The sequence below is a fragment of the Mugil cephalus genome, chromosome 13, assembly GCF_022458985.1.
Source record: "Mugil cephalus isolate CIBA_MC_2020 chromosome 13, CIBA_Mcephalus_1.1, whole genome shotgun sequence".
Taxonomy (NCBI): Eukaryota; Metazoa; Chordata; class Actinopteri; order Mugiliformes; family Mugilidae; genus Mugil; species Mugil cephalus.
Genome location: NC_061782.1, coordinates 13,912,619 through 13,940,251, shown reverse-complemented (window position 1 = coordinate 13,940,251; position 27,633 = coordinate 13,912,619). Strand labels below are relative to the sequence as shown.

Genomic DNA, 27,633 nt, shown 5'->3' with positions numbered 1-27,633 from the left:
TTTAGTAATCATACAATTCTGAGAAAAAATAAATAAATAACCAGCACCATTTTTAAATTCAGTTTTTAAAAACATAATGAATTCATCCTTGAATGATCTTCCTGCCGATAATCCCCTTGGATCGGGTTTGATGGCTCATTGTGACTTACAGTGAATGTTTATTTTTCCTTCATTTGTATTCATCCTGTTTGAGTGGGTGATATAAATAAACGGTTTTGTTGAGTAATTATTTGCAGTGTGTCACAATTTGACTGACTGATTTTGGCTGCAGACTACAAAGACAACAACGGAAATAAACTCAACTGCCAGTTCATTGGGTACACTAGTAAAAGCAACAATATGCTAATATAACAGTCCTTATTATGAGGTTCTGGTTTATCATGTTATTGAATTGTATTATGGTGTACAGACCCATGTTTATGGGTATTACAGTTATTTTGACAACCCCATTCTTGTCAGTGGACAAAGCTTAGTAAAAACACACTTTAGTTTAATTCAATATAGTTTAACGGAACCACGAGCATCCTTCAAAGTGACCGTGCCATGCCACGCCATGACCAGCTTTTGACGTTGTTTAAACATAAAATGAACACTGATGACGTGGGTTTTTCGTGCATGACTCTTACATTAGCGTACATTGTTTTTTTCCACTCGTGCACATAATCAATAGGCCTTCTGTGTCTGTGGTGCGGTGTTCACTCCGAGCCTCCAGGGGGAGATAGTGGTTTCCGCGCTGCATTGAAATGACAATGGTTGCTTTCGCTAAAGTGCGTCGGTCGTCCAACGTTGGCGCCAGATGAGCTGTGGCGCCAGCTACACACAGGCAGTGAGGGAGGAAGACACACTCAGCAGCTTGACGAGGCTCACTACAGCTTGCAAAGCCCTTCTCGACCCGGAGTTTAAAAGCATACAAACGACCATCTCTCTTTTTTTTCTTCTTTCTCTCTCCCTTCAGCTTTCAAAAAGTAAAAGGACATAAAGGTGGGTGTGTGCATGCGAGGTTTGATACGTTTACAGCCGACGTGATCTTTTACTCCCGGTGATTAATTTGATCGTTTAAATTCAACTTACTCTATCATGAATAGTAGCAGCGGTGAGGCAGAGGGACGTCTGTGTTCAGGTGACTATAATCTTAGTTATTATTATTGTAACAGTAGTGGTGTGGGTTTCCTATTTGGTGTCCTCAGTTCGGAACTTTGTGGAGAAAAAATACAGGCCCTAACTCGCACACACATTATGTTCTGTTGGAGAAACAGTAAAGCACAGGAGCACACTACTAAAATTGTATTTCTCCGCCTTGAAACTCATCCGTGCGATATATCTGTTTATTTGTATTTTTTTTGATCATGTTTGATGTAGAATCGACTCATCCGCGTTTCTTGCATCTAGTTTGTCTTTGCATGCGAGACCAGTCTTAACATGGTCGGATGGGCGGTTTAGGGAAGCTTCCGCTCCAATGTTTTACAATCTACAGCCTCCTACTAAACTGGGGAGCTGGCTGTAGCCGTGCTAGCAAACTGGATTAGCTGGCTTGTTAGCTTGGCACCGTGGCTATGTAGCTGATACGGTCCAGGCTGAGTAGCTGCTAACATCAGCAAGGCCGCCATTGGAGTCGAGTGTGTGTGGTTCGTCGGGAGCTGCCGCAGTAAAGGAGGGCTCTGTGTCTGTAGCCAGCAGTCGTCCTGCCCTCTCAGATAGCACATAAATAACTCGATTACTCATCTCTGTGCTCTGGTAGTGTATTCAAACCAGCATCTGCAGTGGGATCTGTGTCTTGGGTGTGTTCCCGTGTGAGTAAAACGCGTCCTTTCCCGGGCTTTTCGCATAGCGATCGTCGCTTTCGTGGTTAGCCATCTTTGTTCAGGCTAGCCAACTCCTGGTGGGGAGTATCGATGTGGCTCTTAGCTTGCTAACAAACCTGTCGCTAGCCTGCAACACCGTTTTGCGGGACATCGTTGCTGCGCGCTAAAGCGAAATTTACGGTCATCTCCACGGGTTCGCATGCACACCGGACCACGCTTCGTGAGCACAGGGCCGTGGCTCCGGGTGTAGCTCTTAATTCAACATGTTTTGAATGGCGGAAGCTAACGTGGCTAACACTAGCCAGCGGCAGCCATCTTAGGCGAGAGCGTAATCTCTGCTAGCTGGAGGTGCTGGTGTGGCACAACAAGATGGCCTGTTAATACTCGCACAAGGACAATTTCCGCGTCGGTCGTTGTCTCAAACTGCGCCAAATTACTTATTTCGACCATTGGTGTTGCTGTAAGTATCTAAACAGGATTTAAGCCCTCACTGCGATTACTGTGGCGTTGCTTTTCCCGTGAAGCTAGTTAGCTGGCTAAATGGTGAACACATTAGCGGCTAACACAATGCTGTTTGTCGTTAACCAGTCCCCATCGACCATAGCCAGCTAACTAGCGGCTATTTGTAGCTGTTATGGAGGGCTAGCAATCAACGCTGCGGTGTTTTAATAACAAAACCATGCTGCTTTAATGCCTCAAGTCACGTTAATGCGTGTTTAATAATTATACGTCGAAGTGCGCGGATGAGGTAGTCGTGTAGGCCTGTCCCGGGTTGACTTGCGGATTAAGCCAGAGTTGGGAGCTTGATTAGGACGAGTTTCACTTTGATTTTATCAATCGTGTTAGCCAGCGAAGCTCCTCTTGTGTGCTAACCTGGCTAACAAATTGATCATTTAGCTTGCTAGGTAATACTGGAAACATGTTGAGAGATGGAGTTCAGTTATGAGGAGTTCACTTTGTCACCCCGGTCCCACTTTATTTGGTGTGAATAATGAATACTTAGCATATGCAAACACGTGTAAGCAAACTGGTGTAAGATATTATGAATACACGTCTGTGTGTGCAGAGTAACTTAAATCTAATCTAATATTAAGGGCTGCCTTTGTTTCACTCATAATCTGTTGAAATAAACTAATAGGAGACCAACCATGTGCTTTTTGTAGTTGGTGGAGATTATAGATTATTGTCCTGTATGTTTTCTATATGTATAATATATATGTGTGTGTGTAATTTTAATTGTTTTATTTTAACAATTTTGTACAGTGACCTTAAATGTCCTGAAATGCACCTATAAATAAAATGTATTATTATTTATTCCTGGGACACTGGCTAACTTGAGTTGAACAAGCTTTATTGTTGTAATAAATATTTGCTCAGATGACATTTGACTAACAACATCATTACATGCTGCATAGAAAAGTTGTCTTATTTGCCTGCTTCAGTAGAAATTTGCAAGTCTGGCTATGTTCTGGGGTAATGAATCGTAATGTATGACCGGGTACCTCTGGGTTGTGCTGTGAAAATGTGTGACTTAACAAAATGAGTAGTAAAAACAAAACTCGCCGTAGGTGTTCGCATCAAATTTTATTAGATTCATAAGAGGATGGCGTCTGCACTTTATTCATTAAGTGGCATTGTCCCACAACAATAATAAATGAGATATGGTGCCGAGGGTAATTTCTTTCTGTCTTTTGCAGGTCTGCTTGCTGACAAAAGCACCAGCGCGACGCCGCACAAAACAAAGCCCGATAACCCCGATTCTTTATTAAGTACTCGTCCGGCCAGAAAACGGAGGTCGTGGGGCTGGAGTGTGTGCTCATGGCCGAGTCAGAGACTGAATGTGACACACCCGGCCTTGACACACTTGGGTCGGAGTGTGTCATAGCCCACAGCCATGTCGACCTTCACTATGGAGCAGAAACGGAGATCATGACAGAGGAAAAGCGTGGATTAGAGCTGGAGATCCATGGCTCAGACTTAAAGATCCAGGGACTGGGAACAGAGCTTGGAGCCGTCGCCTGCGTTGATGCGATTGTAGCCGAGACAGACCATGATTACATTAAGGTGGAACACGGCGAGATGCACTGTTTCACGGGAGCAGAAATCAAGACGACTGGGACCGAGACTCTGCTGGGAGAAGTGTTGCTTAAGACGGAAAGCGAGCACGTGGTTAAAGTGGAGTCTGACCACGGTGGAGAGTTGACAGTGGAGTCTGAGAATGGTGTAATCATACATGAAGCCCATGGTCTGCAGTGCAATGAGTGCGGGGAGATTTTTGGCAGCATAGCAGATCTTCATCAACACTTTGAGATCCACAAGGACCTCAACCCATACATCTGCGTTCACTGTGGAGAAAGCTTCGCTGTAGAAGCCAGTCTCAAGCAGCACATGAAAATTCACATGAAAGAAAAGCCCTATGTTCCCCCTGGAGTTGAGATCATGGGCAAAGATGTTATTGATGCCTTCAGCCTTAAGTCTCATCAGATGATCCATTTGTCAGATAAGCCCCACCGATGCTCGGAGTGCGGCAAGAGCTTTGCAGCAGCCATCACCCTTAGAGAACACATGAAGATGCATTCAGAGGACAAGCCCTACAAGTGCACCCAGTGTAGGAAGAGCTTCGTCCGCAGAAGGCATCTGAAAAAGCATCAGGAGGTGCACGCACGAGAGAAGCCATATACCTGCGGCCAGTGTGGCAAAGGCTTTGCTACAACTTCCAACCTGAAGCAGCACCAGAAGACCCACGCTGCCGTTGTGCTCGGAGACAAACCCCACCGATGCGCACAGTGCGGAAAGTGTTTTGCGGCCGCCGCCACCCTGAGAGAACACCAGAGGATCCACTCGGGCGAAAAGCCGTACAAGTGCAACATGTGCAGGAAGAGCTTCGTCCGCAAACGCCACCTGAAGAAGCACCAGCAGGTCCACGCCGGCGGGAAGCCCTACACCTGCAGACATTGCAACAAGGGCTTCAATCACTCCTCTTCTCTTTCCCGCCACCACAAGACCCACCTGCAGAACCCGGTGTTTTCTCCACCGCAGCCTGGGAAAACCTTGTCCTACGGCTCTCCTCCAAAACAGAGGGTGCACCAGCAGGGAGACAAGCCCTACATGTGCCACCACTGCGACAAGGGCTTCAATCATTCCTCTTCCCTGTCGCGGCACCAAAGAGTCCACTCGGAGGGAAAGAGCTACACCTGCGGCCACTGTGGCAAACGATTCAATCACTCCTCCTCGCTCGCCCGGCACCAGAGAGTCCACTTGGAGAACAAACAGCAGCAAGAGCAGCAGCAGCAGCCGTCGTCGCCGCCACAGCCGCAACCGCAGCAGTACACCACCATCCCCACAGGGAAGGGATTCCCCAACAACGCCTTCCCAAAACAGCGCATCCTGTCCGTTGAAAAACCCTACAGGTGCTCCCAATGCGGCAAAGGCTTTAACCATTCGTCGTCCCTCTCCAGACATCACAGGATCCACGTGGATCAGTGAGCAACCCTCTCTCGCCCTCACATGGGGTCCCACACAAGCGCACACATCTCCGCTCCCCCCTCGTTTCTGTTCTATCAGCGGTCCCTTCATCGATATCGCCACACCACAGGAAACATGAGGCCAGCTTCTATAGGAAAGAGGTCAGGACGTTTGCCATGTTGAAGCGGAGCAGCTGAGAAGGAATGGACAGTAACACACAAGTCTTCAAAAAAGGAAGTGGCTTGGCCTGAAGGACAGTGAAACCTATAATTCGGAGTTCAACTCAGAGCTCGGTTTAAAGAGGGTTTAATAATACATTGTGAAGGAGTCTCTATTCTTGTTTGTGATTGTACTTCACATGCTCCAGGACCTGTTTTGAACATTTTTAAAGGAAAAAAAGAAAATGTGATTTAAAGATCTACATGCTAAAATTGTTACCTGGGGAGGGATAAATATGCTACGCCCTCTGGTTAGTGTTTTTGATAGAAGAATTCAGTTAATGTACCTTCAGGTTGGCACAAGCGCTTTTCAGCTTCAACTTTATTCAATGCTACCAACACAACTGGTGAACAAAAACTTGTAGTTATTTTTCTTATCACTCACAAGACCCATGTGAAGCGAATATTAAAAAAAAAATCCAATGTAAATAATTGATTTTCTTTTATATATATGTATAGGTGACTAGTGTGCTGTTCCAAAAGATTACATTTTTGATAGTAAGATCCACTTTGTCTCCACCTTTTTATTTTCCTCCTCCCCCCCTTTTGAATTTAATTTGTTTTAAGTGTTGGAGATAAAAACATGTTGCAGGTGTACTCATGCAGTTTGAAATTGGGCTCGGTCACTCATGAGTTGTCTTGTAAATTTCTGAGGTTGTTTCTTCTTTTGTATGTCTTGCGATGGGTTAGTACTGCTGCATAGACTGTACAGAGAGCAATACTGGCTGACACCCTGAGGTTATTATGACATGCAAGTTAGCCATAAAGAAGTGCATAACCGGAAATAAAAACCTACTTGGGTAGCATATTACAACATGACCCGTGTCCTAATTATTTACTGAGCTGTCGCCTCTGTACCCAAACGTACACGAGATGCAACATCACACTATTACTTTGGAGACTAATTACCTGTGTATAGAATATAGGTAACTCATTTTGATCTGCAAACAATTTGGACTAAAAATAAAAAAAAAAAAGGTTGTGTATACTAAAACAAAACTACATGAGGAAATCTCACTTTTACAAGATATTTCCGAAGTCTAATGGATTGCGTTCTATTTACTGTTATGTGTAAAATATCTTTTACAAACTGATGTATTTTTTTAGATATGGCTTGGGTTATATGAAAGGGAATGAGAGATACAGCTTTTATGAGAGTGAACATTTTTGGTGAGCAATATTTTTCCTTTTTCTTTGATAACAATTGTGCTTCAGACTGTAGCATAGGTTTCTTCCTTGTGTTAGATAGGTGCCTTATTGCATGCTATGTAGAGATGTATGCCGAGCTGTTATTTGAGAAAAAAAAAAAGTTAGGGTTTTCAGGAGTCTTTTGTTCATATTCATACTAACTTACCCTACGTTTTAATTTGATGTCACTGATTCCTGTTGCTTTTTTCGTTTTGCTTTCGTGTATATTACCATGTGTTTACACTGTTACGACCATATTGTCTATTTTTTTCCCCTTCATTATTTTTGTCAATGGCCTCATTGTAGAGAGAAAAATTGTAAAAGATCCATATAGACTTCTCTTAAGGGCGAATCCTGTAACACCTTCCCAATTTCTGAGTGGCACGTATATGGATAAATAAAGGTTGTTGACTCTCTTGTGGTGTTCAGTCAATGAAGAAGCAGTCAACCTCACAGATATGCCTATACTTTTATTAGGATGATCTATTCTTTGAGACTGGTGTATGATGGGTGAGATCTCTGGTGCATGTACTTCCACAGTTCGTCCACATGGTGTCACCCTACCATTGACCAAAGAAGGTATGGAGATTTCCGATGTGGAGCTGCTGCCTACCTCCGGCGTTTACCTGCAGTTTTAATAGGAGTCTTATCCTTTCTACAGCTGGAACATTTTAGACTTCACCAAAACTGACCGAGTCTGCAGGAGTAGGAGCAGCACCGTTAAAACTGTAATTAAATCTAGAAGAGGGAAAACTCCTGGGAATGGCCCACGACCTGCACAAAACCATCAACATAAGGTCTCCCCCGCGTACGGTTTACATTTCTCCACAGCTGGAGGTCGAATTTAGTAGAGGCAGACGTTCAAGGCTGGCATCCGCTGTCACTGTAACCTTCAGAAATAAAGAGGTTATCAGCCGTCCTGGTGCAGAGAGGAGCTCTGGTTTAAATCACTGATATTTACACTGGGCTGTTCTTCACACCAAGACAACCCCCCCCCCCCCATCTGGAAAAGCTTATATTTTTGTTGAAACCTAGAGTTTGGTTTGATTAATATGCTCAGATAAAGAATGAAGATAAATGTACCTCTTGATAAAAATGGTCCTTTTTTTTGGCTTCTTTTGTAAAGAGCAATACGGAGACGTGAAAGGCACTTTGGTAACATATGCTTTTATTTGTAGAAGCTGCTACACGACAGGAAAAAAAATGCAATCGCATACAGCAATACTGCTGTTATTAACATTTTGACTAGTGTAGTAAAAGAAAACTGTACATGGACACATAAAAGGCAGTCAATACACCATGCACCATTTAACAGCACACACCTAATGTTACCTATGAATGGATAAATCACAACATATTGCTTTTAAATTTATTTACAAAAAGAAAAATATACACTGTACATCTGTACACAGACCCCTGTTGTAATATGAGGAGGTAAGCAACCATTACTGGATCTCCCAACAGAAAGCTCTGGGCCTGCTATACGTTCATGACAGGAGTGAGCTGCAGCAGTGAGCTCTGTGGTCGAATGGCATTGCTCTTCGAATGCAGCTTCTCCAGGTTTTGCAAAAAGCCTCTTCTCTTGAGACCTTCCAGTATGACGGTGTTGCTGGAGGCCAGGCTGACGCGGGTCCTGCGGGGGGGCAAAACACACCGTTTGAATGACACGTTGGTTCGCTCCATCTTCTTACCTGCACACACACCGGGGTGCACATCGAGTTCAATGTCAGAAAATAAGTCTTTTCTTCCTCTTTGATTATAATATGAGGGCTTAAGTGCTGCGCGGCAATTACACGTAATTATTAGCAATGACTCCCTGCTGTCCAAATACTGGATGCTATAATTGGCCACAAGGTGTTTGTTCAGCTTTATTGCAATTTACCTTAAAGGAAAAAAACACAACTTGGGAGTAAGGCCAACCGCAGGCATGAAACCCAGAGGTTAACTAACCTCAGTGCAGTGTTTATGTTCCCTCCAGATATGTGGGTGAAACAGTCTGGTGTGGGCTGAGACATGAGCTTGAGATGTGTAAATTGGTAAAAACACTGACTGTAAGAAGAAGTGCAGCTCGGCTGAGTGATAACAAGCTTTCATCTTTAATCTGCATAAAAGATATTCGTCTGTTTTAGCCTGTCAGCTCTGTCAGTAACTTCAGCAGCAATGAGAAGAAACCAGCCGTCTCAGTGTGTGAAGATAAAACAGAATATCACAGTTTCTAAATCAGATTACAAGAGTCACTCACCGAGGTGAATCTATGCCACTGTCTCCCGTGATGCTCTGGTTCTCTCCTATTTCCACCGTCTCCCCCGTCTCTGCCCCTCTGCCTCCACTGGGCATGCTCAGAACGGCTCTGTGGGTCTGAGGGACGCTCTTCCCATCGAACTCTTCCCCTCGCGCTTCCTCCGCCTCCGCCGCCCAGTGAGCGGACTCACCATCACCCTCGTCGGCCGACTTCCGGACGGTCTCCGTGTCCGAGTCTATCTCGCTGGCCTGACAGTAGTCGAAGATGCTGCTGTCTGCGACTTCACAGTCGAGGTTGGCCTCGCGCAGCCTCTCCCCCTGAAACAACGTGCCTCGTCTGGGGCTGGATTCACTTTGGGTGCTCGGATGGGGATGATGGAGCCTCCAGCCGGTCTCTCCTTTGATGGGGCTGACGGACGCCTCCCTCTGGTTTGCTGGGGCGTTCAAATCTTTGAAAGTGCTTCCCGCTGAGTCTTGAACTAAGTCGACTTGCGGTTGGTGAAAGTTGGGTTTGTAGTAGTGGCTGTGGGGCTCCTGATAGTGCAAATGATAGTCGGCCACACCTGTGCGGTAGTCATTCGCAGCATCGATAATCTCATCCTCGTTCAGGCACAATGAGCTGCAGGCGTCGTCATCCTCGTGCTCAGCTGCTCTCTGATAGAGCCTGTAGTCGTCCTCTATAAAGCCGTCAGTGTCTGTTATTAAGGGAGGGCCGTCGGGTGTCAGATCCAGCCTTTCTCCCTGCCTCGTGACCCTTTTCTCTCTGTTACTAGTAGTGACAACTCTCTTCTCCGGTTGGTCTAGGGTGGCTGTGCTGTCAGAGAGGTCCTCAGACCTCTGAACATCATCTCTTTGAGGGTTAGAGAGTCTGAGGGAGTGTTTCCGCTGTAAAGGCGCCTTGTGCCAGGGCAGATTTGAGTTGTTTATGACAGGCTCGTATGGATGAGTAGAGATAATGGGATTAGTATTGGAGTATTGCTGGATATTAGCAGCACTGTCGTCTGTATTCTGACTGTGGCCCGGGACACCACTGTACTCGTCTTTCCCTTCCCTCTGATGTCGGATCTTGTCATCTATCCGGAGCGTGCTGCTCTGCGGATAGGCTGAGCCGTAGTCCAGTGGAAGTTCTCTGTTGGGCTTCATGTCAGATTGGGGCAGATGCTCAGCAGTGAAGTCCCTCTCTTGGCCACAGTCATACCTGTCCTCAGATGTGGGGAATTTCACCGCATTCTCCCCATCTGCTGCCAACACTTTGGCTCGATGCGGGTCCCAGGATTTCGAGCGGTGACTCGTTCGTTCCTTCCTCCCGGGCCCCGAAGCTTTGCCCTCTTTCACCTCCCGCCTTCTATGCTCTCGTGTGCCGGGAATTACGCTCTCGGCCTCTTTGATTGGATGAGTCTGGAAAGGGTTTTCAATGCGTTTCTTATAAAGAGATTTTCCCTCAACAGTTCCACCTTCTTCCACTTGATCCGGTTCATCAACAGGGATTTCCCCTCTGAGCCGGGTAGGGATCAAATCCTCCCCCTCTGGATAATTGTCAGCACATATGGGAGCCTTACTCTTAACCCTGTCCCTTTCCTTCTGCTTCTCCCTGGAAGAGTGGGCCCTCCGCTTGCTGCGAGAGGTCTTCTGCGCAGACTTTTTCCCGGCCATCGCCTTAGACGAGTGATGGTGCCTGGGTTTTGAGAAGGCTAGGATCTCAGTAGACATTCCCTTGTCAACACCCTTATCGTCTTTATCCAGACCCTTGTCCAGCACTCTTTCTATCCTACTTTCCTTTCTCTCCTCCAGCTTCTTCATTAGGACGGTGTGCCGTGTCAAGTTGTCCACAGTCAGTTCGGGGTTGATGCGTTTGATGATGGCGTGCTCCAGATCCCGGGGCAAGTTGTTCAGGTCGTCCTCGTCTCTGACGGGCCACTCTTCTGGTGGAAACTGGCCTGAAAATGACACGTACTCCTTCTTTGGCTTCTCCTTTTTACCTGCATTCCGGCGAAACAGACTGAGACCAAATTTCCTCCCTGGCTTGCTCTCTTTACGACCGGTGGCGGTCGTAGTGGCTGTTGTTTTGCTGATTTCGCTCGCCTGACAGTCCGCCGCTGTAGAGGTGGACTGATGCTGCACTGTCGGTTTGTGGTCCAAGGGTCGCGGCCACTTTAAGCTCTTTCCTGTACATTCGCTCAATGACACGGATACTGAATGCTGGTCTGGGACAGTGGAGGGAGGGACGGTGCCTGTTGCAGTGGTGGAGGCGATATTGGAGGAAATTTGAACAGGGCCGAAACAGCTGCACGACTTGCAGTGGGCCACTGGGAGAGTTTGAGGGGTCTCGGCGCAGATGTCGTTGCTCAGCAGGTAAGTAACGGGAGGAGGCAAAGGAGGGTCATCTCCTGAACCAGACGCCCACCAGTTCTTCTCTCGGACCATGTTGTTGGTGATGAAATAGGTCTGAGGTGTGACGATGAAGTAGCCCTCGCCTGTGTGGTAAATCTTGCGCTCCTTGATCAGAGTGCCTAGAGCATTGTAAAGGATGTCCTGGGTGGGGATGGTTATCCCTGAGGCACAGAAAAAAGGGAAATTATGTTAAAGACAATGTGAAAGAAAGGGATGTTTTGGGAAACATGCTTATTCCGTTCTGATGGGGACTTGTGGACTTAAGAAGACCCCCAACTCTCATCATATGTGGAGCTGCTACCAGCAGCTTGATCTAGAACAAATACTGGAAACGGCTTTCCTTGCTCTCCACAACGAGCACCTCCCTAATAGCACAATTTCTCATGCTTGTTTGTTTAATTTGGAAAAGAAGTCTTCAGAATGAGAACTTGCAGTTTTACAGAGGATTATTGTACGTATATTACCGAGAATTTCATGGAAGTTACTGCATTTGGCCAAAAATTAGCCTGGCCAATAAATGTCAGTTTTTAAACAAATTAAACAAATGAGATACATTAAGTCAACTAATGAGGTTTAGAGGTGCTGGTAGGCAGATTTTATTGCTTAAATAGAGCCAGGGCAGCTGTTTTCCAGCCATTTTTGCTAAGCTAAGCCAACTTTCTGATGGCTATACCTTTAATATTTAACAGACAGATGTGAGAGTGTTATCAATCTTCTTCGACTTAGTCTCTCACCAGAACGCAATAAGCACATTCGCCAAAACGTCACGGTATTCCTTTAACAAGCAGCCCGAGGCCATATTTTATGGATTACCTGGATGGGCTTTGCTCATTTGGTTGACAAGCGCTTCCTGGCTGACAGTGATTTGGGAGGAGTTCATGTCCGAGATGACTGAGCACAACACCTCAGCCAAGGGAATGAACTGGGACTGAGGAACTGGGGACATCTGCACCGGGGACAGGTCACCTGAAACACACAGCAGAAGATGACAGGGTGAAACAGGTGGGAGATATAAACACACCTGGGTCAGGGAGGTCTCTTCCTGACTTATGCTGCCAACAAAAACATCTCATAGTAGTAGAGCTGACATTCCTGTCCAGACCGCCTTCTAAATCATGACCAAAGTGGTCTATTTATATGAGTTATATGAACCATGCCTGACTGCTTTTGAAATTCCATCAGCGCAGGGACAGACCACCGAATTCCATTACTCCCACAGAAATGACCACAGGTCTGCCTGCTGGGCAGATCAGATATCCTGCCCCCCATATCACACACCACTACACGTCTAAGAGCTGCCCTTAGACAAACACGTTACTGAAAGTGAGAGAGACCATGATAAAGGACAGAGACACTCTTGGAAACATTTGTCTCTGTGAGAAACAGCATGAATCTCATTCTGTACACGTGTACCCCGCAAGACAGTCCCACGGATCCTCAGGACTCCGCCGACTGACAGTCTTCCTCTGACACACAAACAAACTGTAGGAGCCCATTAGACAGAAGCCGCAGAGCTTTTAAATCATAAAACGAAGCGGCTTTTTAAGCTCACCAGACATTTTAGAAACATTTCAGTTCAGTATCAAAAACAATCACGAGTTTCACACATGGGAGACCTAATTGAAGCAACATGCGGCGGTTAAGTTCCTTTCAGGCAAACAGATTTTTTTTTGGGGCAAAGCCTATAGTGAAGAACAATAATAGAAGAGGACTTCAAAACTGATTGCAGACTGGGATACAGAATAGCTGATGACCTCACTGGGTGACATGAAAGTCTCTAATTTGATCAATGTGTTCAAGAGACAAGAGACAATTTATAGCATCAATATAACCAGAGTCCCTGGAAGGAAAGAAGCAAAATTTTCAATAAAGATGTCTCCTCTCTTCTCTACTGAAAGATATAAAATGTTGAGTACTGAGGCAGGAGCCACACAATCCGATGGCTGTGTTTATGGACAACATTAGTGGAAATGTTTATTTTAAAACAAACACAGAACTTTAGATCGTTGATTTCAAGCTTAAACATTTAAGTTCATATATATGATAGTTGGAGTCAGGCCTAGTTTAGGAAAGGATTGTGGGTTTTGTTGCTGTGCGGAGAACCCTTGAGTATTAAAAGAAACTTTTAACAAAGGTCATCTCATAAAGTGACATACTAACAATACAGTCTGCTTTCTGGATTAATTCTTCAAAAGAATACACTCGTGTAAAGAGCACAAAGAGTGACATTTACGACTGAGATTCCACTGCTGATGAATGATTAGCATCTGGGCTGGGTTACCACAAACACAACCACCCCCCACCCCCCCACTCCCCCACTCCCATGAACAGCCGACACAAGGGCATGAACACAACCTTACGCACAGAGCTGGAAAATTGGTTTTAGTTAATCAGCTACACCACATTAATCAACGACGTGTACCGAGTGAAAAAAAAAAGGGAAGAGATCACAAAAAAACACATCACGAAACGAGACCTGAGTACAAACTTGCGCAAAACTGCCACACATACACGTGTAATTACATTCAGATACAGTCTGAAACCCTTTTCCCGCACACACACGATTTCAAGTTCCCAGTTGTGCTGACAGCAACAGTTGCTGCATGAATCCGTGAATGCAGACTTAAGCTTGAACATGTGGCGTGTGTGCGCGCCTGCGAGTGGTTCTCCCGTCAGCTCGAGGGCACTCGGCGAAAACGCTGCCAAGCTCACACTCGACGCAAACTAAACATTTACAACCCTCACACTTGAACCACTCGTGTCAGAGGTGGGGAAAATAAACAACTAATCAAATACCTGCCAGCGTGAAGCATGACAGAACACACACGCACGCTGACAGATCCAGGCAAGTTTGGGACGGGTTTGATAAGAAACATGTAATTACTCACGTTTTTTTTTTTTTTTTGGTTCTGCACATGTGCATCGCGACCTCGGATAGCGCTGCCAGATTTGACTGATAAAAATCAGCCCAATCAGAGTTTGAAATATGCATAGTCCAAACGTATTAATGCACACAGATATAAAATGTAGTTTCACGTCTTCACAACAGGTGTGAATTTCAGTCTTTTGTTTCACAACCGGATAATGATTAAAATAGTGGAAAAATGTTGAGTGCAATGTACAGAGAACTGGCAATTTTGATCAGACTGATCAAAAAAGAGAAGAAGAGACAAATTTACTGGAATAAACCCCAAACTTTCAGAGTCTGATTGCTGGAAATGGTTCAAATGGAACAAAAAGTTGCAAAAAAAATACCTTTTTCTCATCCTAATAAATGAAAAGTTGCCTCAAAGATGTTTATTGCTATTCTGTAACTTTCTGCACTTTAGCTGCAACTGTAAACTGTAAATATTCTTATACGTCAAGCAACGTCAGAACAAATAACGATTATCGTTGCAGTCAGGTGAGTGGAAGCTGATTCCTTCTTTAAATGAAACATCTGCCTTTCCCCAGTCGAGACAAGACGTTAATCTGACTGAACCTCTGAGTGCATATCTCAGCGGCTGTCTCCCTGGGCAGTGAATTAGTGCCGTCGACTTAACTCCCCATTGTTGTCGACTTCCTATAGGAATGCCTGGTGGGCTGGCCACATAGCAACCACTTAAAACCACAGACAACAGTCAAAAGGTCAGCATGGATATAGCTGAAGACAAATAATTTAGCACTGGGAATCAATAAACTAGTGATTCCCTGTGCACGGGGGTAATTTCGTTAGGCCGAGCGACATCCTCCAACCCTGTCCTGGTTCAGAGCAGGATATCCTGTCAGACACATGATCTGTCCTCTAAAAAAACATGAATAGGTCCAAGCAAGAACACGTCTCCCTCACGTCATGCGGTTAAATTTTGTTGTTGGACGGCGGCACTGTCTAACAATGTAGGTGTGAGACAAGGAAAAAAAATACACCTGTAGCGGTTTATTTGTGGGAAAAAACTTGGGTGTAATGTGAGGATTAGTGCTTATTGAGTCTAACATTAGCAGGCGTGACCGTCGGAGAGCTTCACCGTTGTTACCGTCTCACAGAGGTCTCTCTCCAGAGGGAAACGCACCTCTGTGTTCCTGTAATCCAAGACCGGGCCACCGACATTACACCCTTTGTCATACACAGCATGAATACCCAGCTGGGTGCCATGGCAACCGAACCCTGTGCCACAAGGACGAGGGGAGGGAAATGGCAGCTTGAGAGTCAAACGGGAGACGAGACTTGTGTTGAGGCAAGTTGGAGGGAGAAGCAGTTCAACACAAGCCAATAAAAAAGGCTGTAGTGAATAACAGAGGTTAGTTCCACTTAAGTGCAATGACTTCTGAAATAAAGGCGCATCCTACCCAAACTTTTTTTTTTTTTTTTTTTTTTTTACAAAAGACTGAGCTGTATATAATATTGAGTTTCATTACGGCCAGTGTCAGATTCAGTGTTTTATTGCTCCGGGGAATAAAAGTCATGATATCACCACATCTGCTGCACACATTTCTTCTCGCATACCACGAATAATATGGAAGTATAACAATAAAGCAAAGCAATGACCTAAATCTTATTATTTTAGTAGTGTTCACCACAGCACTTAAATACAGTGTGAAGCCCATGCTTTGCTTCGCGCCCGGCGCAGAACTAAAAAACACACGTTTCTTCCCGTGTCATAAAGTTTCCATGTGAGAATAAACGGCTGCCTGGAGGATAAAATGAAAAATGTCTGAGCCTGAGTATTCACACTGCGGAGATGACTGACAGGGACCTTCTCTCCTCCGTCTCCTCTGAGATGCTGTTGCCTGCTGACACTGATCAATGCCACATGTATTCACATGGCTGTGTTGTTAGCAAAGCCTCAGAGCCGCATGAGTCCCATTTCATACATGATTTCATTACCTTCAGTCTCCTGGAAGAAACTGTCACTGACACCAATGACACCATACAGGACTGTTGAACCACTATACATCGTTCTGGCATAACATTATGACCACCTGTTTAATATTGTGGCTCATCAGAGGATGGACGTGGGCCTTCTGGGGGTGTCTGGTAACAGGATGTTGTTAGTTGAGGTCTTTGGGTCCTACGGGTTGAGGGGAGGGGCCTCTGTGGATCTGGCTTGTTACAGTTCATCCCACAGATACTTGATCAGTTTGGGATCTAGTGGCTTTGGAGGCCAGGTCGACACATTGTGCTGTTTTTCCATGTTTTTTGAGTTGTTCCTAAATCATTTTTGTGTGTGTGCGTGTTTGTGTCAGGCTGCATCATGCTGGGGATGGCTGCTGCCACCAAGGAGTGTCATCGCTATGGGGTGGGGGTGTCTCGTCTGGTCTAGGTGGGTGGTACATGTCTAAGCAACATCCACACGGATGTCAGGTCCAAAGGTTTCCCAGCAGATGATCAATTTACTTCTCCGCCTGATCTGACTATTTTTCTATATCTTAATGATTTTTCCTGAACACAAACAAAAAAAAAAGATGTTCTTTTTTTAACTCCTGCAATTTCACAAAGACCGGAACTATTTTTATGACTTAATTGGATAGGACATAATGTTAAACTAACATTAGCCATTTAAAGGCCAGACGTACCCGTTAACCTTTACGACACTTGACCTTGTCCTCGTGTTCGAACACGTCGTATATGTTGTTCTGTATATAATAAATGAGACGAGGCTTTGCTCTGATCACAAACATGCCCTCAGACGAGCGACCACACACGTATTCAGGCGCGCTTGTATATCATCTTGCATTTCAACCATTTAGCTGGCATTTCTTAACATTTTCGTTTTTTAGCAAACAAGTTCCGCACGAGGGCAATAATCCATAATCATTACCAGCAGCCGATAGAAGAAAACATGTGACACAAAAAACAGGTCTTAATTTGGTGTGTTAAAGATTACAGCAAATTTCCTGTAAGTTTTACCACACTGCACATTAATTTAAATTGTTGTCTGTTGTGCTGCATGCTTATTAGTCTCACCGTTTGGAGGGTGGGGGCACTGGAGATGGGAATGTTTATTAGATCAGCGCTGTGGGCCACACAATTTCTCAACTCATGAGCAGATTGTAATTAGATTTGAGATGAAAACCTACAGGTCCTCAAGCGTCCCCTGATATTTTAAACTTTTAGTAAAATTTATAAATAACTATATTTTGCATTAAATTCCCTAAACCGCAACAAATGTTGCTGTAGTACTACACTATTACAACCAACCAACCAAAGCTATAAATTGTAAACTATATATAAGATACCTGTAAAACGTTTGCATGTTAGTATTGTTAGCTCAGTGCTCTGCCTTGCAGTAAGACTGTGAACCAGTCATCCTAAACTGATTCCACCACGTACAGGCCACGTCATCATTTATACATTTGAACACACCAGTAACCAAACATATGAGGGAAGCCGCGCAACTTGTGTCGTTCCACTTCATGCCATTGCAGGTAAGATCTGACCCAAACATCACCCCCCTCATGCCCCTCTCGAAGCCCATGCTCACGGACACATTTTATCTCATCCTGCTATCGCCTAATCTTCCGGGCTCCAGTGAGCAAACAGGCTAATCTTCTCTCTCCCTCATTAAGGACACACTGCATGGCATTCAACATGAACTTGAGGCCTGCCCAAACTGCAAAGTCCCTCCCCCGCCTCCCGACGGCTGAGACCTTGCGAAGGACACGCTTCAGTGCATCTGCAGGCTGTACATGCACGATTTAAGTGTCTGGTGAGACAATGTCAAACATTCATACAGTCAGATTTAGTGCAATGGGAAGAGATGCCAGCTGTAATTTATATTGTAAGTGGCTCACACGACCCCGCCCTCCCCTTCGTATATGCCTGTGTGTGTTTGTGTGCGCGTCTCCCTTTTAAAGGCGCTTTATGTGTGTGCGTCTTCCACTCCCATAGAACACTCCGACGTGGGCGTTGCAGTTAAATGGCCCAATAAACTGAGTGAAAAGATCCCTTCACAGAGCAATCACAGCCCAACTGTCTCAGGGACAAATCCTTACCCGGTGGACCCACACCATACTCCCCTGTCCTTAAACGTACCCTGAAACAATGACATTAAGAAAAAATGTTTGCAAGGAGCATCTTTTTGTACAAAGACTAGTTTAGATTTAGTGAACACAACTTGGTGTAGCTGGCAAAATGTCGTCCCAATTAAAAATACGTCAATAAGCAATAAAACGCAGAAGCTGAGCATCTGGTCTTTTTCACTGCTTTATTGACTGATTCTCAACAATAAAACCAGCGTTTTAGTCCAAACCTTGGCCATTACAGGTAAATATTTAATCTGGCCCACCGATGGCTCAGCATCTCAGAGTGCAGGTGTTAAATATTAAGTGAGGCGTTGAGGTGGGAGCAAAAGAGTAAAATTTGGACTGTGTCCTCTTTGCAATTCAGAATTTGTTTGCTGGCAGCTCAACATGTGAATTTGAACCAAATGTCTCTGACGTTTGAATGCTGCATCCAAAAGTACAGAGCGATAGAGACAAAAAGTCACAACACAGAGACTAAAGACCATTCATGAGCTAAAACTGTGGGCAGTGACGAGAAACACAGGCTGGGTTTGTGTTGACCCACATCGCCATAGAAACCTTTGCTGTGGCAATGACCTGCCACATGCAATACAAAGCCAAAGAAAAAGAAGAAACAGCCCCAGAAGTGTAGTATGGGTATCTATAATCCAGCTATGGCCTTGAGACTGGCTCTGCCAAAAAGAGCCCTTTGACATTTAATGTATGTTGGCAAGAAAGCATAAACAGACTGTGACTAAGCTTCTCAGACTTTAAACCATCCACACTCTCATAGTTGGTCACTACAGACCTTGGCTGCAAAACCCAGCGGCTGAAACGGCATTAAATGTTTTTAGCATCTGATTCATTGTAAAAACAATTTAAAATGTGATCTAATCGTCTTTAAATGACCTGGCACTGAACATGATATAGGAAACACACCTGGTCAGGTGTTCAACAGATGGCCCCTAACGATGTGAAGGTGGACAGGACAGAATTTCATAGCAAAGACATCCACAGTGTAACATAATGGTTATGCCAGGAGACATATTCAAAACGCAAATGTACCTACCTACACTTCATTTTCCCATCGGTTAACTCCTTACGTCATACTTCTTCAGACTTAATGGACCACACCCCAACATATCTGGTTCTCATCGGCTTTCATGGACACGAACACTATCCCAGAATCTGCCAGTGCCATTTTATGCTCCGAGGTATTTTTGTTCTTTAATGATCACAATTATTTTTAACATTTCAAGTAGAATCCCTGCACTGTATAGAAACTAGTCCTTGACACGTTCATCTCAGCTTGATACCAGCCCGGTAAATGTGAAACGTCTGCTGAATCAATGGCCATAAAACAAGGAAGTAAAATGGCAGTTCATTAAATAATATTATTTATTATTTATAGCAGCACTGAAAGACGCGGATGTCTGCAAATGTTCTCCCACTGGAAAAAAAAAAGAAAAAACAGGAAATCCTCTGTTTTCCTACAGATAGGCCTTCGGCATGTCTCCAAAAAAATTTTGTCCAGTAAAATTCCTACAGTCATGAGTACTGTGAGTGATCCTTGCGTTCCCTATTTACTCTCTAATCAGTCAGTCAGTCATCAGATTTGGATCAAAATAAGCAAAGCACTAATACGGGATCTAACTTATGATATGGTGTCTGTGTTGAGCAAAAAAAAAAACGACAACATAATGCTGCTCTGTTTGTTAATCCTTCACTAGCAGCTGATCCAGTCAAAAAGCCATGGATGTTGGTTTCACAACTACTTTTCTGACTTCCAACAGTGTCCTCTCTTCCATATGTAGCAAACGGTGTTCCCCAAGGTTCAACCTTAGGCCCGTCACATTTAACGTATTCAATTTAACTAGTCATCTTTGAACACTTGCACAGAACATTTCGGTGCATCTTTACGACACTTTTGCACGCATTCAGCGACAATGAAACTACAACATTTTAACCACAGAGTTCAAAAAAGGTGCTCGAGTCTAGTTCCTTTGTTGGAAGATCATGCATCTCTCTCCATCCATGTGGCATTTCCCCCACTGACACCCCACTGGCAAAAGATATATATACTGTAAAAACAATCTAACATCCGCACCCATTAATCAAGAATGATAGCAGTTGATGGCTACAGATTAAACCCATTTCCTCCTGTGTAACTGAGCTCAAGGTGAAGCAGATTCCCTGTGTTTATTATCCGGGTATTTAGCGCAGATCTCCTGCCAGTCTCTGCTACGTGGTGATGAATCCCTTTTTAATACCCTACAACTGGTCAGCATACAGCTGTGCTGTGGTTCTTGAAAGACTCTTTTACTCTTGAAATAACACAAAAATATGCTATCACAGAACCGACATTAGCATGCAACTGCATTTACCAGTGCTAAATGCAATAAAGAAAACATCCTGTCAGGAAAATGAGTAATAGTAATACCAAATTTAATGCAATTTAGTCTGAAGTCTGTGTCAACCCATTTGTCCGAGAGTGAATTACAAAGTCTCATGAGAGAAACACAAGAGGCCGCTGACATGGTGTATAAGCTGGGGGATAAAGAGGAAACTCCTCAACTGTTATTGTTGGCGCTGGCCCACTCCACCGCTATGTGTGAGCCCAATGTTTGGGTCGATACAGAGGCCGATACGCCTGATTCACACCAGGGGTGAGCTTCCTGCTCAATGGGAAAGGATGTGTCTAACAAATGAGGCTTGCACGCACACACGCACAGTCTGGGGTCACATCCAAGAATAAGGGTCAGGGTTTTGTCATATCTGAACCGTGTGTTAAGATGTTTTTTTAAAAGGCACAGGATATAAAAAAAAAAAGACTGATAAAAGCGGAGACTCAATCCTGGCACTGAGACAGTAGAAGATACTAAGGACACTTATATAAGACTGTAACCTAATTATCTTATACCGACAACATCCTAAAGCTGCACATAAATCACAGAGGCTGCTTTCCTTTCCATAAGTAAAAACTTTCATGTTCCAATTTAATTAATGTGCACTCAAGTGTATATTTATAGAAATAAATGAATTCAGGTTCTTTAATCTACCAAACCAACACTGAAGTCAGACACGGGGACCTCCACACTGCCGGGCACGAGCCGATTAGTATATAGTTTCCCTTAAATAACATTCCTCCCCTGTTTTTGTGACACACAATCACAGACATGATACAGAGCTTGGAGAAACAACCCCACATATTTTGAGTAAAAGCTAAATGTCAAGGGAGCTGAAGCATCGTTTTTCCTATTGTTTGAGGGCAGCTCAGATAATCTCACACAAATGGTCCTCTATGACTGTTCCCCCCTTTTCGCATTTTGTTTAACCAGAAATAAATTAAAGACAAAAACTGCCACAAATCACAAGCGTATGTCCCCCATAAAGACGCGTGCATGTCGTTGTACTGCAGGAGCTGTGGAAAGCCGACCTAACTTAACAAAAATATGAAGTTTTAAAGATTTAAACAGAAATTAAATATGCTTTAGTGATTTCCCAGCTAGCAGTTATGTTTGCAAAAAGTAATAATGCATTTTTAAATAAAAAAAACGGCTTCAAGTAACAGAAAACAGCTGAGGTCGCCAGCCACAAGTAAACAGTTAAAAGTGCAAAATGCATTGAATAAACAGTAGCAGTAGGAGCAGCTTGGATGCAAACGTGACCAAAGAAGCCTTGTAAACATAAACCCGGTGAACGAAGAACACCTGGATACTGTATTGATGTATGTTTCCCTGTTTGCCTCCTAAAAACCCTCTGAAGCTAAACGACCTCAAGGTGGCTTGTTAGCGAGGAGGTTGTAACCTTTGACCCGCGCTGCTTAGTTAGGACAGGGTGGGCCATTTAAACCCGGTAGGGCCCGGCAAGGGGGTGTCACGGTTAATAAGCTAACATCTGGAAGAGTTATGACCATTAGTGGAGCGCTTTGAGACTTTGACTAAATACCCTCATGAAAGGAGACACCCCCTGTGTGAAAATACGACACTTTCAAAGTGAGGAGTAAAGAGCAGAAACGCGGGCTCGCTGCGCTGCGAGCTCAGGAAATGATCTCAAGAGTAAATGAAGCATTTCAGGAATGCCTCACCACCTCATGGTATGGCGAGCTAAATGAAACATACCATTTAAAAGGGAGTGCAGCGTAGCCATGCCCTGGTGCTCCCCACGGACGAAGGCTCGCAGTTTGCCGGAGAGGTGCTTTTCATGGCGAAAGTGAGGAGTCTCATTCACATCCATGTTCAAAAAAGACAAGGACAGTTTACAGGGGTCGATTGCAGGGAGGATACGGGACACCTCATTACACCAGTGGCGGGCTACGTATAAATGTTTCAACTCGTTGCTGCGTGCTCATCCTGTTGCAGAGACAATGGTGACACTCAATAATGCACAACCAGCTAACGGTCATTATGAAGCCGCTGGTTTCAAAAGAAGAGCCTATAGGTGGTTGTTCTGCAACATTTGAGGTAATTCTGAGGCTTTTTTTCAGTTTTCATATACAAAATAATTTAGAAACACATAAAGGAAATCAGTTTTTGGTAGAGAGTTAGATGAGAAAGACTTGATGTCTACTGAAAAAGGAGGAAGAGCGAGGAGGTGCTAGCGTGAGCTTGCCCATTTAAAAAAAAAAAATACATATAGACGCTTACAACTTTCTCTCTAAATTTGTTTGTTTATTCTGGACAGAGTTATTCGGACCTGCTTTAAGTCTTTCTTCAGATCTAAGTTCAACGTATTCCACGCAGAGGCATGGGAGTAGTATAAATCTTATCATCTAACTCTTACCTAGCAAGTGCATAAAACAACTTTCCCATTCGTTTTGGACGACACACTGATTACTGCAAGTCGACCGTTCAGCAACGGTAAAACAAAACTGAAATAAATTTGGCCCATTTGAAAGGATAGGATTAGTTGTCTGTCATGTAGATTAATTGATGTTTTAGGTCTGCACGTGGAGTTTAAAGAGCTGATAGGGCCGTGACACACCAAGCCCACAGTTGGTTGTTTTCCTGCGTCTGTGGCCCTGGTAGTGGTGATGTGTCCCGAGCTGATGGCACCTACCAACGGCTTAGTAACGAGAGTAAACAAAATAAAAAAGTTTAAAGGGTACACTCTCAGCTAATAGACGCTCTCTCTGTTTCCCATTTTCAATAATGAATTCAGACTAATGCCACCTGCTGTGCAGAGTTATTTATTGTAGTCTTAGTGGTGTGTTCACGAGCAACTTTTTGGCCTAGATGCAGACTACGTGAAGCGACACCACAGTCGTTGCTGGTACTTCTTTGATGTCAGCTTGGTGCGTCCGTGCCTATATAATGTACGGCGTCTATGAGCAAACAGCAGCACCATTAACAATGGTGAAACTTACGTTTATTTAAGCAAAACACTACAATTTTATTCTCACATTTTGCACTTCCTGCAGGATGTCCTGGTTGGACGTGTTTCACAGTAAACAATCAAGAGCAACCGAATGAAGAGACAATTTCAGAGTAGAAGAAGAAGAAGAATGAGAAATATCCAGCTGACATTTAGGGGTTGAAGCACAGGGGTCAGCCCCAGTACCATTAGGGGCCCATTCCCACAATGATAACAGCGGAGCCTGTTCATATTAACTTCTCACTCCGTCTGTTTACGTCGGCCTAACCTCACCACAATCCCCTTCCTCCATCAGCCGCCTCCTGCTCACCCCCGGCCCCGCATATCTCCGACCGCTGACGGGCCCACAAGACCAATCCGTCTTCAGACTGTTAGCGCCGATTCCCAGTCATGACGAGTTAGCACAAATGAACCAAAGTGGCTGAATGTGTTTGCGCGGACGCTTTGTTATGACATCTACGAAATGCTCTTCAGTTATTAAACACTGTTAACTTACTTTAGCCGCATCTGGTTAGTCTCAGCTATTACTAAATTAGCCCTTAAACTCTCTTTTAAAAAAACTGCTCACGGCAGTAAAGCCAACCTTGCTCTGACCTGCGAAAGGAAATAGGTCTGTTTGAAATCCACTGTAACCCATAACTCATAACATTTCTGTTTTCTAGATGACACTTTTACATCAGGACAATGTCAAGGCCTTAAGTCCTCACGCCTGACATCAATCCTGGAGTCTGACTCGCTCAGTCCCACGCTGGCCGTGAAACGGGGGGGCCATTAATCCTGGAAGCAGAAAAGCGTCTGCGGCCGGCAGCCAGTGGCTCGGTGATTCACTGCTGACCAGTTCTCAGCGAGAAGGCAGTAAACCAGGCTCTGACAGCCTGCCAGAGCTGATTTCCATACAAATTGCTGCCGTGAGAGGTGAAGGATTTGTTAAGGAGGAGAAGGAGGTGACATGTCCACATATGGACGTGTTTGCTTACAAGTTTCTGGTGTGAAGCTCAAACACAAGGAGTCTGTTGCGACACTGAAGGCCCCCATGCATCCGAGTGTGAGCTCGTACGTGTCTGCGTGCACCTTCGGGCCGACGCCATGCATAATAACGAGCTCCGCATCACCTTTGGCCCATATGCTGTACGTTTGTGCGCCGAGTCGGGAGCTCAGGGCCAGAAACTGTCTCGGCAGGATGGTGTGTCAGCCTCCACCTCCTCCCCCACCCACCCACCTCTGTCACTCCACGCCCTCCTGGGGTCTCCCTCTGTGTGGTCTCTTCCTCTCCTCCACATTCCTCCATTTACTCGTCTGTGCGCTGCTGCTCAATCTGGCAGAGCCGACGGACTCACACAAAGACAGCAGGTAGACGTCGGCAAGGCGCGCATCCAGACAAAAACAAACTGCTGGAAAGACACCGCCAAAACAGAGGCAAGGCTGCCGCACCAAATGGCAACTCTGAGCCAAAGTATGTGTCGCTGGGATATTGTTTGAACAGCAAAAACAACAACCTGCTACTTCACGATTGGGGAGAAGAAAAAAAAACACATCTTAAACTCATGTAGTCTGTAGTTTCTGGGCTGAACTGTGCGCTGTAATTAAAACAAAGCACAGATTTAGAGTAAGAAAAAATGTGAATAATGTGTCGCATCCCTTAAGAATACTGTCATTAGGTCCAAAGCCCACACAAGGTTGTCATTTTCCCCAGCAGCCGGTGCAGTCAGACATTTACAGCCCATGAGATCATGATATAGGAGGCTGAATAAAAGGCTGCCATTTCATCCCTATTGTTCCTGCACAGCTTCACATGTGCTGCTTTAAAAAAAAAACGCAGCCAGAGACGGGGAGCAATTAGAAGTAATTACTGGGAGCTTTGGTAACAAACATAGGCAAACATATCAGTGTGTATGCAACAAAGGGAGGCTGATTGGTCGAGCAGTCCTCACAAACATTAAGCCATCTAAACAGAGTCGGCAACACACTTTCTTCACAGATTGTGCCAGCTGTTGAGACAGGCTGTGCACATGGAAAATCCTGCCAGGCGTTTAGTTATGTGAAAAGATATCACTTTGTCAGACCTTTGCTCTTCTGCAAAAAAAAAAAAGCTTCTGTTTTGAGCAGCAGGTTACTAAAATGCAACTACTGTTCATTACTCAAGAAATCTGATTAAACTCAAGTTTGTTGGCAGCCCGATGGAAGAGAGGGGAGAGGGGCGCTGAAGTCTTTAAAGTTTTATGGCTTTCACACACTTCTCCCAGTGTTGCTAACAAATGCTGACTACGCTATAGTGTCCCCCAAAAGAAAAAAAAAAGAAACAACAACAACACTTTGTGCTGTTACATGGCTGTAGTCAAAGCTTATTTGAATTGCAAACATCACGCTGCACACTGCTATGACCAGCTTGAGGCGTATTTAGAAAGAAAGTTGCTTCATATGAGTTTCTAACATCTCCGGTGACAGCTCATTGATGAAATTAAAGCTACATACCGACAGCCTTGATGGTAAATCCCTTTGGAGACCTCAGAGCCCTGCGCATCCACGCTTCTCTCACCACCTCCAGGTTGTTCGCGTTCCCTTGAATGAAAAGCACCATGTTCTCCATCCATCCCTGGAAGTACACCTCGGCGATGGCCTTGACGAGCCTCTTATTCCAGAAACTGCGCAAGTTTTGCGCTTTGAAGTCCGCAAAAATCTCCTGGCCACTTGCAGTGTTGGCGTTGAGTTTCCCTCCGCCGGCGCGTAAACTCTCCTCATCCGGGCCAAAGACTACGGCGAGCGAAGCCGCGGAGAGTTGGACGAGCCGCTGCTGCTGAGACATTTCTTACGCCTTTTGTTGGCTCCAAGGGGGAATTGTCATGCTAGTAATAAAAAAAAAACGTTCACTTGTTAAAAGACGAGTCTTCCATCTAAATCTCCGAGCAGAAGCAGGGGTTTGCCACGCATTCCTCCAGTGCGCGTCTGAATCGTGCAGCGAGTGAGCCGGAGGCGCAGTAGACTGGTTCCTCTCGGCTTCCAGGGAAACGACGAGTGACGGTGGCAAAGCGGAGGAGGAGGAGGGCTCATCAGTCTGCTGCTGCTGCCGGGACACACAGGTGGACCTCCCACCACCACCACACTATTCACAGGTGTGTGCTTGTGTTTCGTCATTGAAAGTGAATCGGAGTTTGACAGGATGCTCTGAAGGTTCAAAGAGGAACATGTCTACTGTCTATTTTTTTTCTTGCACTCCTTTAAAGACATCAAACATGAGCGTCTGCCATACTGAACACGATTTATGATGGTGGTACTTTGCTCGGGGGCAATTTCGAAACACATTTGGTCAAATGTCATCAAATAAAATGTAAGATTTACATAAAATAGTCAAATAAAATATTAGAATAGTTACAACAGAAATCCTTTCCAGTAATATCCATATCTATCCTCATGGCAAGTAAGACTTACACATAAATCATTTTTAGACTGGTGTGTGTGTATGTGGCAAAGAGTGATCTCAAGAGAAAAATGATAACATTCTCATTTCACAACAGCGACTTAACGAAAGAAAATGCTCAATAAAAGCTCACGCTGCCACTGAAATGAGAACCAGTCCCTCCTGTGCTCTCAAAAAGAGGGAGCCCATTAGGCCTGGTTTTCAGTGACGCTGGAGCAGGCAGAGTCTGCAGCCCAGACACCTCATATATCACGACCTCAGAGGGCCCGTGGCTTCAGAGTCAAGAGCGGCCAGGCCCCTGAAAGGCCTTCGGGGCCAGCCCGCCTCGGTGTGGTATTAGAGCTCAGGCAGGAACAGGATATTACGCTTCCTCTGTACATGAAAAGAACACATCCCCTCGGCCTGCGCGGTGTGAACGATGTGCAGTCGGCACAGGAGAAGCAGGGGTAGTGAAACAGGAGGGTGGGCGAGACAATAAGCGATTGTGTGTGAGGTTTAAGTGAAGAAGGTTTGATAGTAATTTCAAAACACATTAAACATCTATTTAAATGCTACAGGG

The 27,633-nt window shown here is 44.9% G+C and overlaps 2 protein-coding genes across 7 annotated transcripts; one reads left to right on the top strand and one right to left on the bottom strand.

Annotated features, from left to right (window-relative positions):
- Positions 1-773: 773 nt before the first annotated feature.
- Positions 774-7,089, top strand: si:ch211-198a12.6 (uncharacterized protein LOC563253 homolog). 5 transcript variants are annotated; one of them, XM_047602777.1, is made up of 2 exons: positions 774-981; positions 3,500-7,089. In XM_047602777.1, the coding sequence occupies exon 2, from the start codon at positions 3,621-3,623 to the stop codon at positions 5,286-5,288; it is 1,668 nt and encodes a 555-aa protein (XP_047458733.1). In that variant the 5' UTR covers positions 774-981; positions 3,500-3,620; the 3' UTR covers positions 5,289-7,089. The 5 variants fall into 5 exon arrangements, with proteins under 5 accessions (XP_047458733.1, XP_047458737.1, XP_047458736.1 ...); XM_047602781.1 differs by lacking the exon at positions 774-981 and adding an exon at positions 994-1,120; XM_047602780.1 differs by lacking the exon at positions 774-981 and adding an exon at positions 1,222-1,734.
- Positions 7,090-7,820: 731 nt separating this feature from the next.
- Positions 7,821-26,799, bottom strand: stox1 (storkhead box 1). 2 transcript variants are annotated; one of them, XM_047603996.1, is made up of 4 exons: positions 26,132-26,794; positions 12,119-12,271; positions 8,916-11,466; positions 7,821-8,306 (listed from the first exon to the last, which is right to left on the bottom strand). In XM_047603996.1, the coding sequence occupies exons 1-4, from the start codon at positions 26,460-26,462 to the stop codon at positions 8,153-8,155; spliced, it is 3,189 nt and encodes a 1,062-aa protein (XP_047459952.1). In that variant the 5' UTR covers positions 26,463-26,794; the 3' UTR covers positions 7,821-8,152. The 2 variants fall into 2 exon arrangements, with proteins under 2 accessions (XP_047459952.1, XP_047459953.1); XM_047603997.1 differs by having other exon boundaries at positions 8,229-8,364; positions 26,132-26,799.
- Positions 26,800-27,633: the final 834 nt, after the last annotated feature.